General features: G+C 38.8%; 1 protein-coding gene across 5 annotated transcripts in view; it reads right to left on the bottom strand.

The window, feature by feature from the left end:
- Positions 1 to 16,424, bottom strand: part of daam2 (dishevelled associated activator of morphogenesis 2) — a 91,324-nt gene that overhangs the window by 46,491 nt on the left and 28,409 nt on the right. For all 5 annotated transcript variants that reach the window (XM_051869289.1, XM_051869288.1, XM_051869291.1 and 2 more), the window contains exons 2-3: positions 9,111 to 9,342; positions 276 to 365 (exon numbers count right to left, since the gene is read on the bottom strand). In XM_051869289.1, coding sequence (XP_051725249.1) covers positions 276 to 365; positions 9,111 to 9,278 — 258 coding nt within the window. In that variant the 5' untranslated portion in view covers positions 9,279 to 9,342. The remainder of the gene's footprint in view (positions 1 to 275; positions 366 to 9,110; positions 9,343 to 16,424) is intronic.

Raw genomic sequence — 16,424 nt, 5'->3', positions numbered from 1 at the left:
CTGACCACAGACATGAGTTTCAAAAGGATGGTGTTCTGAGGAGGAAGGGAGGGGCTGTGTGTGTGATAAGTGAGGTAGACGTTTTGGCCAGAGGATTCAAAGAAGCTGTAGTTTTCATCTATTTCAAAGGCTTTGTCTCACAATGAAATGTTTACAAAAAATGCTAAACCATTCTTTAGTCAGTGACTAACAAAATAAAAAAAGTAGCCATTTAGTCATTTTAGCAAACTGCTAAAGAAAACCTTAAATTATTAATTATGTTGTGAAGGACTCACCTTCTTCTTGCTGCAATAGATTTGCCATTTCTTCTCAGCAGGCAAAGCAAACATGGCTTCCCTGTTCTTGTCTGTGAGATCCAATTCATCCTGAGGAAAGGAGAACACATGACAACTGAGCCACACTTAACATCATATATCTTAAAAAGCATAGTGAAAAGATATAATACCAGCCCCATTAATTTGTCTCTGTGTGTGTTTTGTAGTCATTGTGTAGTTCCTGTGTATTTGTAGTATGTTCAGTCTAGTGTGTGAGAGTGAGATAAAGAGAAAGCATGTAACAACCTCAACTTTACATACTGTAACAAACCTTATAGTGCTAATGTCACTTGCCAATGTCACTATTTCCAATCCAAAGAGCCCTAGGTTAAGTTTTAACTGCTGTGAAACTCACATAGTGTGAACTATATGAACATTATAGATCATTAGTTTAACTGTCCTCAGTAAATCCATCAAAAAAAATGTTTGGACCACAAAATGTCCATCTCATCCATTTTCAGATAACATTTTAAAATAAAGTTCTGTCGTGAAACTCTAGATGGCACAGGCTGATAGGTCCTTTACTCAATCTGCATGCAATCACATGATTCTCTATAGGTCACAGCTAATTGGTTCCTGCTGTATCAGCAGCCAATGAGCTTGCAGCTCAGCATCTGCGTAACAGTTTGCAGCACACTTTCAGAAACGCTCCACCTCCCCCAGCTCCACCTGTATAGATCGTGTCGTGTATGTATTGGCAGTAGCAAGTCCCGTACTTGCTCTGCAGCAGCAATAACAGCAGCAGCAGCGTAGCAGATCTATTCTGCCAACACCAAACATATTAATATTGTCATATCCATTACCATGCCAAACACTCCGAAAGTTGTCATGACATTTATACTAAAAGTGTGATGTATTGTTAATAATTACATTTACTGCATGATAAATATAATTCTATCATTCAATTGATTTTATTTTTCCACTAGAACTCTAGATTTTGTTTAAGGAATTGCATTTAAAAGGCACTGACAATTCAATTCACAGTCCTTCTCTATAGAGCCATGGACATACAGTAATAGTGAGAGAGGGAACAAGAAAAAAGGCAGAGTTAAAATGAGGGAGGAGCAGGAAAGACTTAGTGAGGGAAAGATTTAGAGATGGTCAAAATGGAAGGAAGTCATATGTGGCCCACAGAGGACTGACAGGAAACTGTTTCAGCCAGCAGTGACCAAACAGAGAGCATCATGCATCATAAACAGAAAGAACAACTTAGAGGAATAGTTCATCTAAATATGAAAACGTATAGTAAAATGTACCATAAAAGCAGGTCTGATGTTAATGATGTTAAACCTAATTGTTTCTTATGTGTCACATTTTTTAAAACAAAACTATAATTCAATCTGTACTATATTTTAATATAATGATATATGCAGGCTACTATGAAGAGAGAAACTTCCAATGTCATTAGAAGGTCAACAGCCCTAGTCCACATTATGAAAGCGAGCACCCTGGAAATTAAAAAAATATATATCTTTATTGTGTTTCATGGAAGAATAGTCAGAGATACAGGGTTTGGACAACACAAGGGATAGTGATGATGAATTTTGGTATTTTTTTGGTATTTTTGGAGTACATTATTCCTATAAGGGCTCTAAAAATGTTTAATTCCAACTGAAACGCCCTCAGTAATATGCAATTTTGCCCCTAAATTAATACTCAATTAAGGATGGGTCTCATCTCCACTCAAGTAAATCTCAAGTAACAATCTCTTACCATGACAGCCCATACCAAACCTAATTCGTCACACATTTTCTCTACTGGCCCACTCCCTTATCATCCAGATCTAATCAGCTGAGTCATGGTGCGAGGACAGAAAGGTTGACTGAGGACATTGAGGTGGCAGCAGTAGCCAGGAAGCTCATTGGCCGATATCACCACACCCAAAGCTCTCAGCCACGGAAATGAGGAAGAAACACATCTCTGACCTCTCCACTCCAGGAAGGCTGGGCAGCCGAAAGGAGGGAAAGGGCTGTACCATTATTATGTCATTCTGTAATCTTCACTCATTATTTATTTGAAAAAATTGTCTGACTAATCAGTCATCTGCGAAGGCTGTGTATGCAAGGTTTAACTAAGCAATATTGCAATATTAATAAGAGCTCTGTTGTTCCGAATATCAGAACGGCTGTGATTCGCACGGCGGCAGGTGGCCACAGGTAATGTTATCGTGCTGATATTCGGACAATCAACATAAACAGCATAAATGTGATATTACATGACTATTTTTCCCAACAAAACCAAAACAAGATAAACCAAAGCATGTCTCTGAGCAACACACAGTAGGTGTGTTTTATTAATTTGTTATTGAACAAATCAGTGACTCTCTCATAACACACAGACTAGCATCCTGTCTGGAACGCCACAACAGACAAGCGGAATGATACAAAAGTCTCGGAACGCTGCTTGGCCAATCAAAATCTTACAAAACTAACTGCTGCAGTTTACAGTGATCCTAAACATTGTGTAACAAAATATTATAACAATAAAGGTTCATTTAAATTAAGTGTCTTGTGGAACATGCTCTTGGTCAATGTGATAAACTACACTTGTGGCTCCTAGGACTGTGTAAACTGACTTCATACATCAACTAAAAATCAGTAGGTTAAGACCAGTAGGTTAAAAATAATTGGAAAAATGGATAGTTCTGAAAAAAAAGGTATCAAAACAAGTGGCATCTGCTTGGGCATTCAGGCATTTTAAGTAGGGCTTGAATGCCTTAAAGTGTAACTTAACGCCGATTTTCCACCCACTTTGTATTGTTACAATGTCGGTAGCGTATGTAAATAAACAAAGTTTACCCATTCTCTGTGTTGCCTGGACCGAGAAAAACGTGATTTTTGACAGCTCCAGGGCTTTGATAAACTACAGATTATACTTCCGCGTTTTTGTTCACTGCCCATAGACAGTCAGATCAACAAAGGGTTATCAAAAGAACAGTTAGGCATATGCATAAAACTCTGTTTGTAGTGGACATTTCAGACTGGATGACTACGAACACAGAGGTTCATTAGATTTTCCATCGTTACATTCTCTCCGTATTTACAATTCTTTGCAGCCTTTAGCCACTGCCTTCAACGCACTAGATCCATCACTAGAAACCAAAAGCAACTCGCTCCCGTTGAACTCCCATTATGACTAGAAGTTTGCTAAGAAGTATTTCCTACTAAAGCAAGCATTTGACTGGTAAGTGTAACCATAGCAGACTGGTGGAAGTGGCCTTCGACAGCAAAATGCCCAGTGCAGTCAGTATTTGGCAAAAGGGAAGACAACAGCCTTTTTTCTGTTCTCTCCAGTCAGGAAGCACTGATTTAATTTTTTTTCACCTTTCATACATAGGCACCCAAGTTTTAAGAAGTACCCCTTTAAGTGACGGTACATCAGTTGAATTCTATATTAATGCACCAAGTTACTAACTACATCCTGTTATTGACAGCCTCTTCAGACTAAACATATAATGACAGTTTTTGACTTTCTCTTATGGCAGGGACACACTCTTCTTCTGTTCATGCATCTGTTCATTTCTGCCTTCACCTTCAAAGTAAGTTGACCTCATTAGCTGACCAAAACTTCTAAAAGTAAACACGCATATACATGAGTAGGGCTGGGTATCGAATTCGATACTTTTTAGGTACTGACCGAATTGCCTCGATACTATTGAATATCGAAAAGTGTCTTCTCATTCGGTACCAAATTTCGATACCTCAGAACGGAGCCGGAGAGAGGGGCGGAGAAATGCTGTCGCTCTCTCTGAGCAATGTAATAACATTGCACTAAATTTTATTTATATAGATAAAACTATGCGCGCAAGAGAGACCCTGAGTGCGAGAGAACGAGTGAATCAACGGTTTTACTTACAGTTTATCTCCGAAAAGGACGGGTGAGAGTACCGGCTGTTTATGCGAGCAGCCGGTTCACTACAGTCACTCCAGATACTGTGAACAGCAAAACAAAAGTGCCGCACTGCCTGCACAAACAGCGGGACGCGCATTGTTTTTTAGATTAGTTATGGGCAGGTATAACACACAGCAGCGTTACATCAGCGTTCGTTCCTCAAGTCTATGGAAACACGCAATCGTGTCGGGCTCTGGCTCCAGAACGCGAATAATTCTGGTAGAAAAGGGGTATCAGCGTCCTCCTGATACTGCCACTGTGTGCAAGCATCATCCACACCCTCAGAGTGGACATTTTCAAACGGTTGTCTCCTGAAAAAGCACATATACATACATATATATTAGGGGTGCAACGGTTCAGATTACTCACAGTTCGGTTTGTATCACGGTTTTAGGCTCACGGTTTCGGTACGGTTCGGTATGTGCTATGTTCAGGTAAAAAATTACTACAGTTAAATAAAAATAAAGAAAATAAGAACAAATAATCAAACGGCACAAATAAATACAGGAAAGCAAAGATACAAATACATAAAGCTTTTCAGGTTTTTCATGTATCCAGTTTTCAGGTACAGAAATTGAATAAAGTAGCTAATAAAATGTAAAACAACATTGCATGTAATCTTTACTGTATAAATTAAATACAGATCAATCATTATTAATTATTAAGTTACTATTCAGTCATGAACAATGAGTGATTTCCTTGTCTTTTGTTGTTTGATTAACATTAAAAACACATTCAGACAGCAGGAATGCAAGGGCTGCTGTCTCTTTAAGACATAACACACGGATCAGTACACTGATACTGAACTCTTGCATTCTTTCTCGAGTGTATAAGTTCACTTAAGACATAACCTACTATGCTTGCTAGGATACTCGCCAAGACGGGCATGTTGACAATTTTGTGTGAATTTGTCCATTCAAGAACAAGACTTGAAAGAGACCTCAATATTTGCGCGCTGTACACGCGCTTACGCGTGCATTGAAAAACATCTTCTCACAGCGCGCGCATATTAAGTTCTCTTTCGCACCTTGCACTCGAATGTTTAAATTGGCAAGGCTTAAATGAGTTTAGTTTAAACGCAGATAGCAACGTGTGCTGTTCAGGTCTCACCTGCGCCCGTGCGCTCGTCAACACCCGGGTGATGATGGCGTAAATGACTGGTCACTCGCACTGAACAAAGTTTAGGGGAAGCCAGAATGCGTATCTATCGACAGAAACATACATTAGCCTAACTCTGTCTGTCTGTTTTATTTATTTTCTGCAAACCATATTATAGATGCGAATGCGTCGTCAGATATGAGATGAACCGCGGTGCAAGTACGTGCCGAACCGAGTGTGCAGAACGGTACGGTATACACAGTATATATACACTTCATATATAATCCGCGGGACGGGCCAAGTAATAAAAAAAATAACATTCCAATTAATTGCAGGTGTATGAGTGATAAATCATTAATGTGTTGATTTTAATAAAGACACAAAACTCTCATTTCACTGCAAGATGCAACGAACGTGTTTCACTCGTTTACAAAGATTTTTTGAGGTAATGTAATCTTGTTAAAACAGATTTTATAAAATTGGTATCGAAAAAGGTATCATTCAGGAATCGGTATCGAAGTCAAGGTATCAGTATTGATATCGAAAATTTTTGAACGATACCCAGCCCTTTACATGAGTGAATAAACACACATGCACACAAGCACAGAACACTCAAACACAGGTCAATGCGCCAAAGACAGAACCCACACACACACAAACAGATACAAGATACAACCACAGCATACAACTTTCTGATAAATTCCATGTTTTTGCAAAGAGGCCGCTGTATCCAAATGTGTGAGCAAGTAAAACTAAATTTATGATTATCACATTTGTCTGAACACACACAGCCACGTCTCAAGAAAAAAAAAAACTGAACAACTGCAAACTGATGTGAGGTTTTGTGTCGCACGAGTTGCTGATTGATTGCATCCACTCAGCCCCGTCATATGATCTATCACCATCATGAAACAATCAATCAGAAGGAGCTAATTACTCCAGTCTCATTTACAGCTCATATCTGCATGGAAGGGTTGCTTACACATTTACTCTACAGGCATGCGTGCAGTCAGAGACAATGACTGATTGAATTGACCAAAGATGTTAACTGTTGGACGATTTTCTTCTTTTCAAACCTGGTTCTGCAGCAAATGGCTCTCAGTTCCTCAGACTAGAGAGCTGTTGTGAAAATGTAGTGAAGACTACAGGTATACAAGTCAGCTGTGTTTACCATTTAGCTGATTAAAGCTGCAGTATGTAACTTTTTTGGTTAAGAAAATAACAAAAATCTGTTATAGAAGCAAGTACATAAGTGATCGGTGTTCAAAACTGTCTCCCTACCTTACCCCGATTCACAACGGTAAGCTTATAAAATTGATTTATAATTTGAGCTGTCGGGTCCGATTTCACAGGAAATGTCAGTTTGAGGTTATTTATGTTTAGGTTATTTGATCACGACATGTCCGTAAAGAGAAAGAAGAAGACCTGTCTACTATATGGTGTATGCGGAGGATGGAGTTGCTTAGAATTTAAAACTTATCATTATGATGGCTGCTTTTAATCTAGAAAGGTCTAAGTGGCAATTATCGCTGACATCTGGGGAATAACCTGTTGACAAAACTAAGAAACCTCAAAATGCGAAGAGCATTCAGTCAAAAAGGGAATGCGACAGAGCCCATGCTAAAATGAGAATACAGTAAATATCGGAATGGCTTTTGAGAGGTGGCGACAACTCCTAGATCCGAAGAGTTTGAATACTCATGCAGAGATTCTTTTTTTTCCCTGCTGAACAGGTGAGACATTTCAGTGGCTCAGTAGGTAGCTAGCTGATTTGCAAAAAAACAAAACAGATATGTTACATAGTAGTAGGTTGTACTACTTATTCTTATGTTGATGTACAATGACAGATCCGCTCTGATGTGGTGATCACACATTCATTGCACAGAGGAGCAGTGTCGAAGCACAACCCATGTATATAAAAAAAAAAAAAAGAAAATTACTCTGCAAGTAACTTGCAATTTTATGTTTTAAACAGAGATGGTGATAGAGAGGCAAAAGTTTTGTGTTGCAGCTACATTACTATGTTATAGGGTGGGAGAGTTTTTTTTATGTGTCAGTAATTAAATTAAATAGAAGGAACATCTGAAATGATGATGTAAATTCAAAAAGTAACTTTAAAATAAACTCCGCCCACCACTGTCTGATTGAGCCAGACAAAATTACTAAAGAAATCCTGCTGATAACAAGAGCAGAACCAGAGTAAGCTGAGAAACATTTTCGAAAAGTGGATATGAAGTGCCTAAGGGGTATTTAGTAGTGGAAATAAAGTGTTTAACGGGTAGGGTTAGGTGTAGGTGTAGGTGTAGAGGAGGGCTTCATTACACTGAGATGCAAACAGTATCTACCACTATTTGAACTAAGTGTAAATAGCATCTAACTACTATTTACACTTAGTGCAAAGAAAATACTGCTATTTTCATTTAGTGTAAATAGCATCTAACTGTATTTGCACTCAGTGTAAATAGCCGCTATTTATATTACCACCAATCTGCAACTCTACAGGTTTATATATTAAATATAAACCAAAATACATTCTCATCTGTGCACGTCTGTGTCTTCATCACAGAGTGGGGAACGTGGCCTCTGTTTGCAAGTTTTAAACTCATATCATATTCCAAAAAACTGTTAATCCTGTCAACAGTGACCTAGTTCTGTCAGGTTTCTTCCAGCTTCCTGTGAGAAAATATTTATCATATTACTGTAACAAGTGCATGTTTTGACATATTTCTCATATATGGAAAACAATGTCAGTTGGGTATTTGTTTGGTGTTTGCAGAAAATGGACAATCTTGCTCCATATGCGGTGCAGCCATTTAAATGTTTGGCAGAGCAGTAACAAGGGCCAGTTTGTTTCTTTGTTTAAATAGATAGGGCTAATCCATAGTGAAAGAATGGTGCATAGCAGCAGTCTGCTTTTTTCAGTTAAACCCATTTTATTATATATATATTTTTTTTTCCTTCTGTATCAAGCACAAGGGTGCTGTGATTTACCTAACAGCTCCCATATGTTGGGCATGTTTTCACTCCAAATGATGAGCTGCTTTATTTATTCATTTTTCCTTTCCACAATCTGTTTTTAGCTCAAATACAGGGTGGAGAAAGACAGAAAAAGAGCCAGACAGAAAAAGAGAGACAGACAGAAAAAGAAAATTAATTATTCTCACAACTCACAAAAAGTTTTCTCTTAAAGGGATAGTTCACCCTAAATTGAAAATTAAGTCATCATTTACTCACTTATTTACTGATACTTTTGCATCTTTTTTAAAAAGCTTGATGTTGGTCACTATAAACTGCCATTATATGGACGAGTATGAGTGAGAAATTTTTTTTTTTAAATTCTCCTTTTGTGGTCCATAAAAGAAAGAAGAGCATTAGAACAACACCAGAGTGAGTAATTTATAACTTAATTTTCATTTTAGGGTGAACTATCCCTTTAACTGGATATTTAAGTCATTTAAAGATTACATGCCCTACTTTGTTCGTCAAACTGTATTATTCAAGATGCTCCAAACCACTGCTGTTTGGCAGCAGCGGAGATCAGTATTGAATTTGCTTCACTGAACTAGTACGATTGTCTGAACCTCAATAATGCAAGTCAGCATCCAATTTCTAACATCAGCTTGGAACACTTGTAGTACAAAAGCTGATCATAAATTTTAGGAGACTATGCAAAGTCACTGAGACAGTTAGCCTCTCAAATTTTCCACTTATGTGTTACATTATGGATTCCCTGAATGAATCTAGAAGTAAATTAAACAGATTTCATGGTATAAACCATGACCACCACACTAGCCAGCAGATACTAACCACCAATTCAGAGAAGCGGGCATGCAGTTCTTCCTCTGGGGGCATGGGGGCACTGAACTCCAGCAGCTGCAGGGGGACACTGTCTTTCAGGTTGATCTCAGGGGGTTCACTGCTGCTGAAGCAGCACAGGAAGCCCAGGGCGGGCCGCGTGCGCTTCCGGGGAGGCATCCTCTCCGATCAGGAGGAGCCGACAACCAGAGAGGCGAAGAGTCTGCTATCTAGGGGGCATGATCTGAAAGAGAAAGAAAGAGGCAATCAGAATTTAATAAGGACCACACAAGGTGACAAGGTAACCATTAGGCCACAGATGAATTGAAAAACATTAAGACAAACATCAAGAAACTGAATAAATGTGTTCAGTGTTCAACCACAGAAATGGAACCCAAAAACAACAAGCAAAGTTAAAGCGTCATGTTGAGAGTTGAGAAAGCCCTCCATACTGCCTGGTATAGTCTTCCCTGCATTGATGTACCTCACTGATGTTGAATCTAAAGCAGTTTCACAGCAGTCCAACAGCTTTAATTGCTCAACATCAGAATGGGAACATCAATGAAAGAGAGACTGTTATTCTAGAGGCTGAAACTCTTCAGCTGTGTGGAGTGGCCATGAAGGAGCTTGGACTCTGAAAAGCAACAACCCTCATCCCTCTCCAACGCTTCTTCGGTCCGTGTGGGCACAGTGAATGGAACCTCCTGGCACCTCGCTGGATGTGCTGGCATAACCCCCAGGGCGCTACAAAGACCTCTCTGTTTCCAGGCTACAATGATCACCAATGGCAAAAGAGAAGGAAGGCAAGGGAGGGCATGAGTAATTGCCATAAGAGGCGGCCGTACCCATCACACTCACCGGAACGGAGAAAACACAAGAGGGAAACAAGCCCAGCGTTCTTAGACTCACTGTTCTCACAAGTATGTCCACCATATTCAGAATGGTAGTGGTTTCCATTAAGCTTACCAAAAACTTGTGGCAAGGAAATAAAAGTGTCAACCTCGTTTATTTCAGATTATTTCTCAAACCCTAGATGACAAGTGCAAGTGCAAGTGCAAGCCCTGCTGCAAAAACCAACATGGTATGACATAATATGGTAGCTGGATTTTTGGTCCAAGATGATCTGCCAGGTTGAAACCAGGCCAGCTTGAGCTGATCAACCATGTAGACCAGCCCAAATTGGCTAAAACCATGTAAACCAAAGCAGGCTGATGCAGACAGAACACCTTATACTATTAATGATTCCCTTAATATTATTAAGGGAATCATTAAGAAACCGTAACTTTTAAGTAAAATCAGAACCAAAATAATCAAATTCCTTATGATACCCATCCCTGAGGAATATATATCAAGCTCCCCTAAAGCCCATTAATAATATATCATCAGTTCTAATCGGACATTCACATTATCGCATAACCATATACAGTTATTTCTTTATAGCTTCTACATAAATTCAAAGACTTCATGCAGTTTTCTTGTACAGCTCTCAAATAAATGCTTATTTTATGGAACAGCAATAAATTCTTTATGAAGGCTTTCATCTGCATATTTTAAAGGAAGCAGAGTCTGAATATTGTTTCTCGACATCTGTCTCTAAACATGTTAAACATCTAATAGAGTGTTACTGCCAATGTACTTTAAGGATATGAACCCTTTTCTTAATAACATTCTGAATACATAACACAAACACTACTTTTAACTTTAACACCGATATAAATATAGGATCTAACTTTAATAATTTAGTGTGATGTCAAGTCTCAGATTCTTGTGAAGATGGTGAAGAAGGATAGTTCTGCAGCGAGAAAAACAAACATTCTAAATCAGTTACATTATGAGGTTTCATTACACTTGAAATGCTGCCTTTGAAGGAAGCTGCCTACATATGCAGTAGAAAGGCAGTTCACTAGTATAAAAACAAAAGAAAAAAGGTGACTGGTTCTTGCAAATGAAAGACAGGACTTCCATTTCTCCAGCTTCCATATTAAACCATTTTTTTTCCCATTCATTTTTCAGCGAGTAGTCCGTCTCCTCCTCCTTATACCATCTCCAGCAGCAGTCGCATAATGTTTATGCTGTCCCTTATGCATTTAAGCCACAGGGTAGGGCATGCTGGGTAAACTGTTTGAGCAGTGGTGTATAAAAGAGAGACAGGGAAGGAGTCAGACAGAGATGGGGGGGGGGGGGGGCGGTTGGCTGTTGCCATTTCTCATTCAGCTCATGACTACATCAACATCATCCTGTGTGCTGCTGGAAGTAGGTCAGTGGAGGAGAGAGGGAGGAGCGTTTCCCCCTCACACACACTGCGCATTATTTTTTTTCTTGCTTGTGTGATCAGCAGCATCTGTGTCAGACAGATTTTTTCCCTTTCCTTTTTTAACTTTTCTTCAACAACATACCAATAAGAGAAACGGTAACACTTTACTTAAAGCCATTATGTATATGCATTATAAAAGTATTTTTAATGCATTAATTATGACTTGTAATGCACCTTTTAATGCAATTGTAATCGTAACCACATATAATACATTACAATACTCATGTTTAGCCTTTAGAAAGTATAATGCATTAAAACACTTGACAAGCAACCAGTTTCAGATGAAACAATGAATCTGCAAATATTCTAATGCATTTTAACTTGAGTTAGTTATTTATTGAAAGATATAATGCATTATAATATACATTATGAATACCTTTATAATGCATTATACATAAAGGCTTTACGTAAAGTGTTACCAGAGAAACACTATATTCCTACTAGGGGTGTAAGAATACACAAAACTGACGGTTCAGTTCGTACCTCGGTTTTGCCCTTACTTGCACATTACTATAATAATAAAGGTTCAGAGCCCAAACTATTAACCTAAATTCAGTTGCTATTTATTTTTAGATATAATAATAATATAAACACTCAAATAACAAATTGTATGCAAACTTGTAAACTTTACATTAGGCAGTTTTTGCATTAACTTAAACTAAATCGAATTATAAAATTATGTTTTTACTTCAATTCGTTGTTGAAATATAATCATTTACATAGTGGCTGTCATTTTCATGACAGATTTATTTTAACATACATTAAATAATCAAGACATCACTTAGAAGTTGAGTAAAATATAATGAATAGGCTAATATAGTACATATTTAGTGAAAGATTTCATTTCTCTGGCGAACTAACAAGCCTTTGAATTCCTTTGAAACACTGATTGAGCGATTACACAAGATATTATACGCTTCAGTAAGTTGTACTGTATCTTTTAACATACCTTCAGATGTTCATTCATGCTTATTCTGTAAGTGTTGTTGTGGAGGTGGTAAAATGCAAATATTTGGGTCGAAGTATGTCATCCTTGTTTGAGTACGTGGAAACTGGGTTTGGCCTGTGAACGAGGCTCTTTAGTGGACTTGGGAGTGGAGTGAAGGAGACCATTTTGAATGTGAGGGCTCCCTCAATTAGGAGGCTGTATGTTCTCTAGTGGAATCTGTTTGTGTCCTGATGCAGTATAATGCAGTTTGGACCAGTGCTGGAGTTACAAGAATGTTTTTCTGTGAAAGCAGGTGTGGCTTGGTGTCTCTTAAAGTGAACACGTTCATGTTGAGGGTGTTTATTTGGGGAGACATTCACTTGTCTTCCATATTATGTGTGGGATGAGATGGTTGAGAACTTTTCTTTAACTTGCACCTCAAGTGGTGTGCATTTGCTTCAGCTATTGCTCTACTTAAGGATTTATGAGAACTTTCTGTCCCATCTGTGTTCCTTCCTGGGACTTATCTGTGGTCCTGGATGGCTTCACAGGGCCTCCGTTTATGCCGTTGAAGTCAGCTCCTTAGAGATTTCTGACTGTAAAGTTGGTTGATGGCCTTAACATCCCTAAAATGTATTTGTAATTTGCAGGCCTTGTCGGTGAGTGCATCCTGTATGGATTTCGCACTTGGTTCAGTAAGTCTTTTTGTGAACTAAGATAGAGCATATCTTTAAATCCGAGTGTACACACAGGGTTGAGAGTGCGTTCAAGGTGTGTTCAACAAAAGTAGCCCAATGGCCAGTCAAAAGTAGCCCAAAAACTGCCCAATGAAGTTTTCTGCATCGGGTGGCTGAATTCTCCATTGAATTTGTATGTTTTTACACATGGCAACAACTTAAAAGTAGCCCAATTCACCGTGTATACAGTACGATTTTTGCTGTCGTACAAGCTCGCAGGCGATATTTTTTTCTCGATAGGGAGAAATCGCATGGAAATCGTTGATGCTCATATGGTTACGGCTCGCATTGTGTGAGAGGAATTCCGTGCCGAGCTGAGAACCTTATGACCACCTCCCGAGCTCCCAACAATTTTTAAATATTCTGAACAGTGTATAGGCTGCCCCCATTGCCAAATCATACACAACCACGTCATATGCTAGATCTATGATTATTATAGCCCAGTGGCTGCAACCCTACAGCGTGCACATAAATTGACACACAAACACACACAATACACTTTCTAGTTGTTTTTGTTGAAGGGAATGGATGTGCTGTTCTCTGCTTTCCACCAAATCATTTGCACACTCATCTTTTTAATTTTCTTTCTTTTTTCTATCCAAACCTATAGCAACAACAATGAAAGCTCCAGTCTGCATGTTTAGCGCAAAAGCTCATGCGATTGTCGCCGGCTCGCCATGCAGTACAGCCGTGCCACGTTCCCAGCTGCTTTGACACGATTATCAGGACTGACTTGTATCGTGTGCAATGGCTCACGACCTCCCGAGTGTTTGAACTCGCACAGTGTACACCCGCCTTAAGGTCCTTACACTACTTTCTGCTCTGAAGTTGTGGTGTTGCAGTTGATTTCTCCTCAACTTTTAAGTAGTAGGGGGATGAGAGACTGCACAGGCTTTGTCCTGTGAAGGGATTGAAGATTTATGTTGAACACACAAGACAGCGGTGTAAATCGGATCAGTCAATTATTTGTTTTGATGGCCGTCCGCCTCAAAGGGCTTGTGGCTAAAAAGCAAAAGGTGTTGCATTGGGTAAGACCAACTAAGTGAACCTATGGAAGGTCACATCCCAGTCCCTATTCAGGGAGCCAGGGAAACATACGTAGATGACTTCAGCCATATTGAGGGACAAAAATGGCATAGAGACATTCGATTATGGATCTTTTGACTAGAGCCAATAAACAATCAACCAGAAAACACTCCAGCAACCACATAGCAATGTACCAAAAACAACATTGTGATGATATGTTTTGCACAATGTTAAACTATTTCCTTCTGCTGCTGTTACATACACATGCAGACACCTCTCTCTCTTCACATAATCCTCATTTCTCTGACTCATAATTGTTTGTTCTCTCTATAACACAGCCTGGGCCTTATGTAATGCAAATACACTTTTCTCCCCCGCGCGTTTCCCCCAGAATTCATTCCATAATGTTCTCACAATAAACCCAAGGGAACTCCAAGGAATCTTTGGCATTCCAAACCGCCTCTGTCACAGTGGCCAAATGGAATCTTTTCATTTTCTTTCTATCGCTCTCTCTCTCTCCTGGTTTTTAGCAATAATATCAGAGATCGCCCTGTTGTTCCTGAGGGTCCCCATCTGATCTTCAAAGCCAGCACAGCCACTCGCTCCCAGTGTCTGAGAAAAAAGTAGAGCAGCAACAAACAAAGCCCAAATGGAATAAATGTATTATGTTATGGGAGTAAAAAATGAGGATCAGTTTTTAATTAAGTACAAACAAGGTAACTGGGCCAATTCACATACTATGCATTAAAAGTATGTACTTTGCTTGCTTGCTTACTTTTGAGTAAAGCAATATAGTACAGTAGCATCAGTACATAGCCTACGTCAAGTCATAAAATTGTACTACAGCTAAATTCAATAACTGAAGCTGAACTTATAACTAAATAAATGCAATACTTAACTTCTATGTGTATACATTTAAAAACAGCTGTGTGATGTTCACTGCACTGAACTTTTCTTCAACTGAAAAGGTTCACTTTGTTTATTATTTATACAGCAGTGTGAATGTACTGTGTCTGTTTATCTGTATATTAATTTTGACCTTCAGCATGAGTGTTATCGATGGAGTAGCTTGGTAATTATGCATTCTTACATGTCCGCCAATGTGGAGGATGGTGTGATAAGTAAATCACACTTCCTGCCCAGAATCTCACAATCAAGTTCATCTCTGGTCCTCTCATGACTCGAGGGGCCCAGTCCACTTCAGTATTACTTCAATGGAAACGGATGATTACACTTTTCAATGCATTTTGCAGCGCTCTTGTATAATTTGTGTCTGTGGGTTTATCAACTTTCTGCACCTATATAGAGATATCATTGTTTTTACATTGTTTTAATAAAAAAAATAAAAATAAAAACTTAACTTGACAGCCAGTGTTCATCATGGGAAGAGTCATGCTAATCTGTTTCAAGTTATACAAGAGAGAGAGTACAATTGTACGTTTAAAACAATTTCAAATTTAAACAAATTATTCAAAAAAATCATCCATGATTATTATGCATGTAGCTTTCATGACTTCATATTAAAGGTAGGGTAGGTAATTTTCATAGCGAGGCTAGCAATAGCAAGCTAGCTTTGAAAGCATAAGATCCCACCCTCCCTTTGGAGCGTCTCCACAGCCACGCCTCCTCCAAAACACATGAACGTGTACAGCAGGGAGCAAACAAAATCGTCACAAGAGACGGTGTTAAACTACCTCTCAAAGCATATAACATTACAATAAATATAAACGTAAACAACTTAAAGAGCTCTGACCTGTACCCCCTGACTGCTGCAGATTCCTTTCGGCGTTGATAGTGTTGCCACTGAATTGCATAAATTCAAGTCACGAACCGCCCCGAGTATAACGTCACGGGTTTCCATCTCTTACAAATTATGGTAGTTATGGTGTTAATGCAGCATAAGCTCATTGTTTTTGTTCAGGAGGAACTGTATCCCTCTAACCAAGGGATTGGATGAACATTTTATGGTCCTACGCATTTCACAGATGATAGAAATGCATATAAATACATTTAGACCACTTAACTTAGTGATTGTTATTGGGATGTGAAGAGACTTTCAACCAGCTTAACAAAAATATAAAATATTGTTTTTGAAGCAAATCACCTACCCTGCCTTTAATTGAGAAACTACAAAAATCTGTATTATTGTCTTCTCACCATCTTCTTTATCTTGTACACCAATCTTGTTTTTCTACCCTTCTTTGAAATTATTCATTGACACATCCTCTGCTGCCAAGCACAGTATTCATAGCAAGCAGAGTCCCTTCACTGCACTCAAGTGAAAGATGTTTTACATCTTTTAGCACTGACACTTCAACTGC

The sequence above is a fragment of the Ctenopharyngodon idella genome, chromosome 17, assembly GCF_019924925.1.
Source record: "Ctenopharyngodon idella isolate HZGC_01 chromosome 17, HZGC01, whole genome shotgun sequence".
Classification (NCBI taxonomy): Eukaryota; Metazoa; Chordata; class Actinopteri; order Cypriniformes; family Xenocyprididae; genus Ctenopharyngodon; species Ctenopharyngodon idella.
Note: the sequence above shows the minus strand (reverse complement) of the source record. Positions and strands in the feature narration are given on the sequence as shown.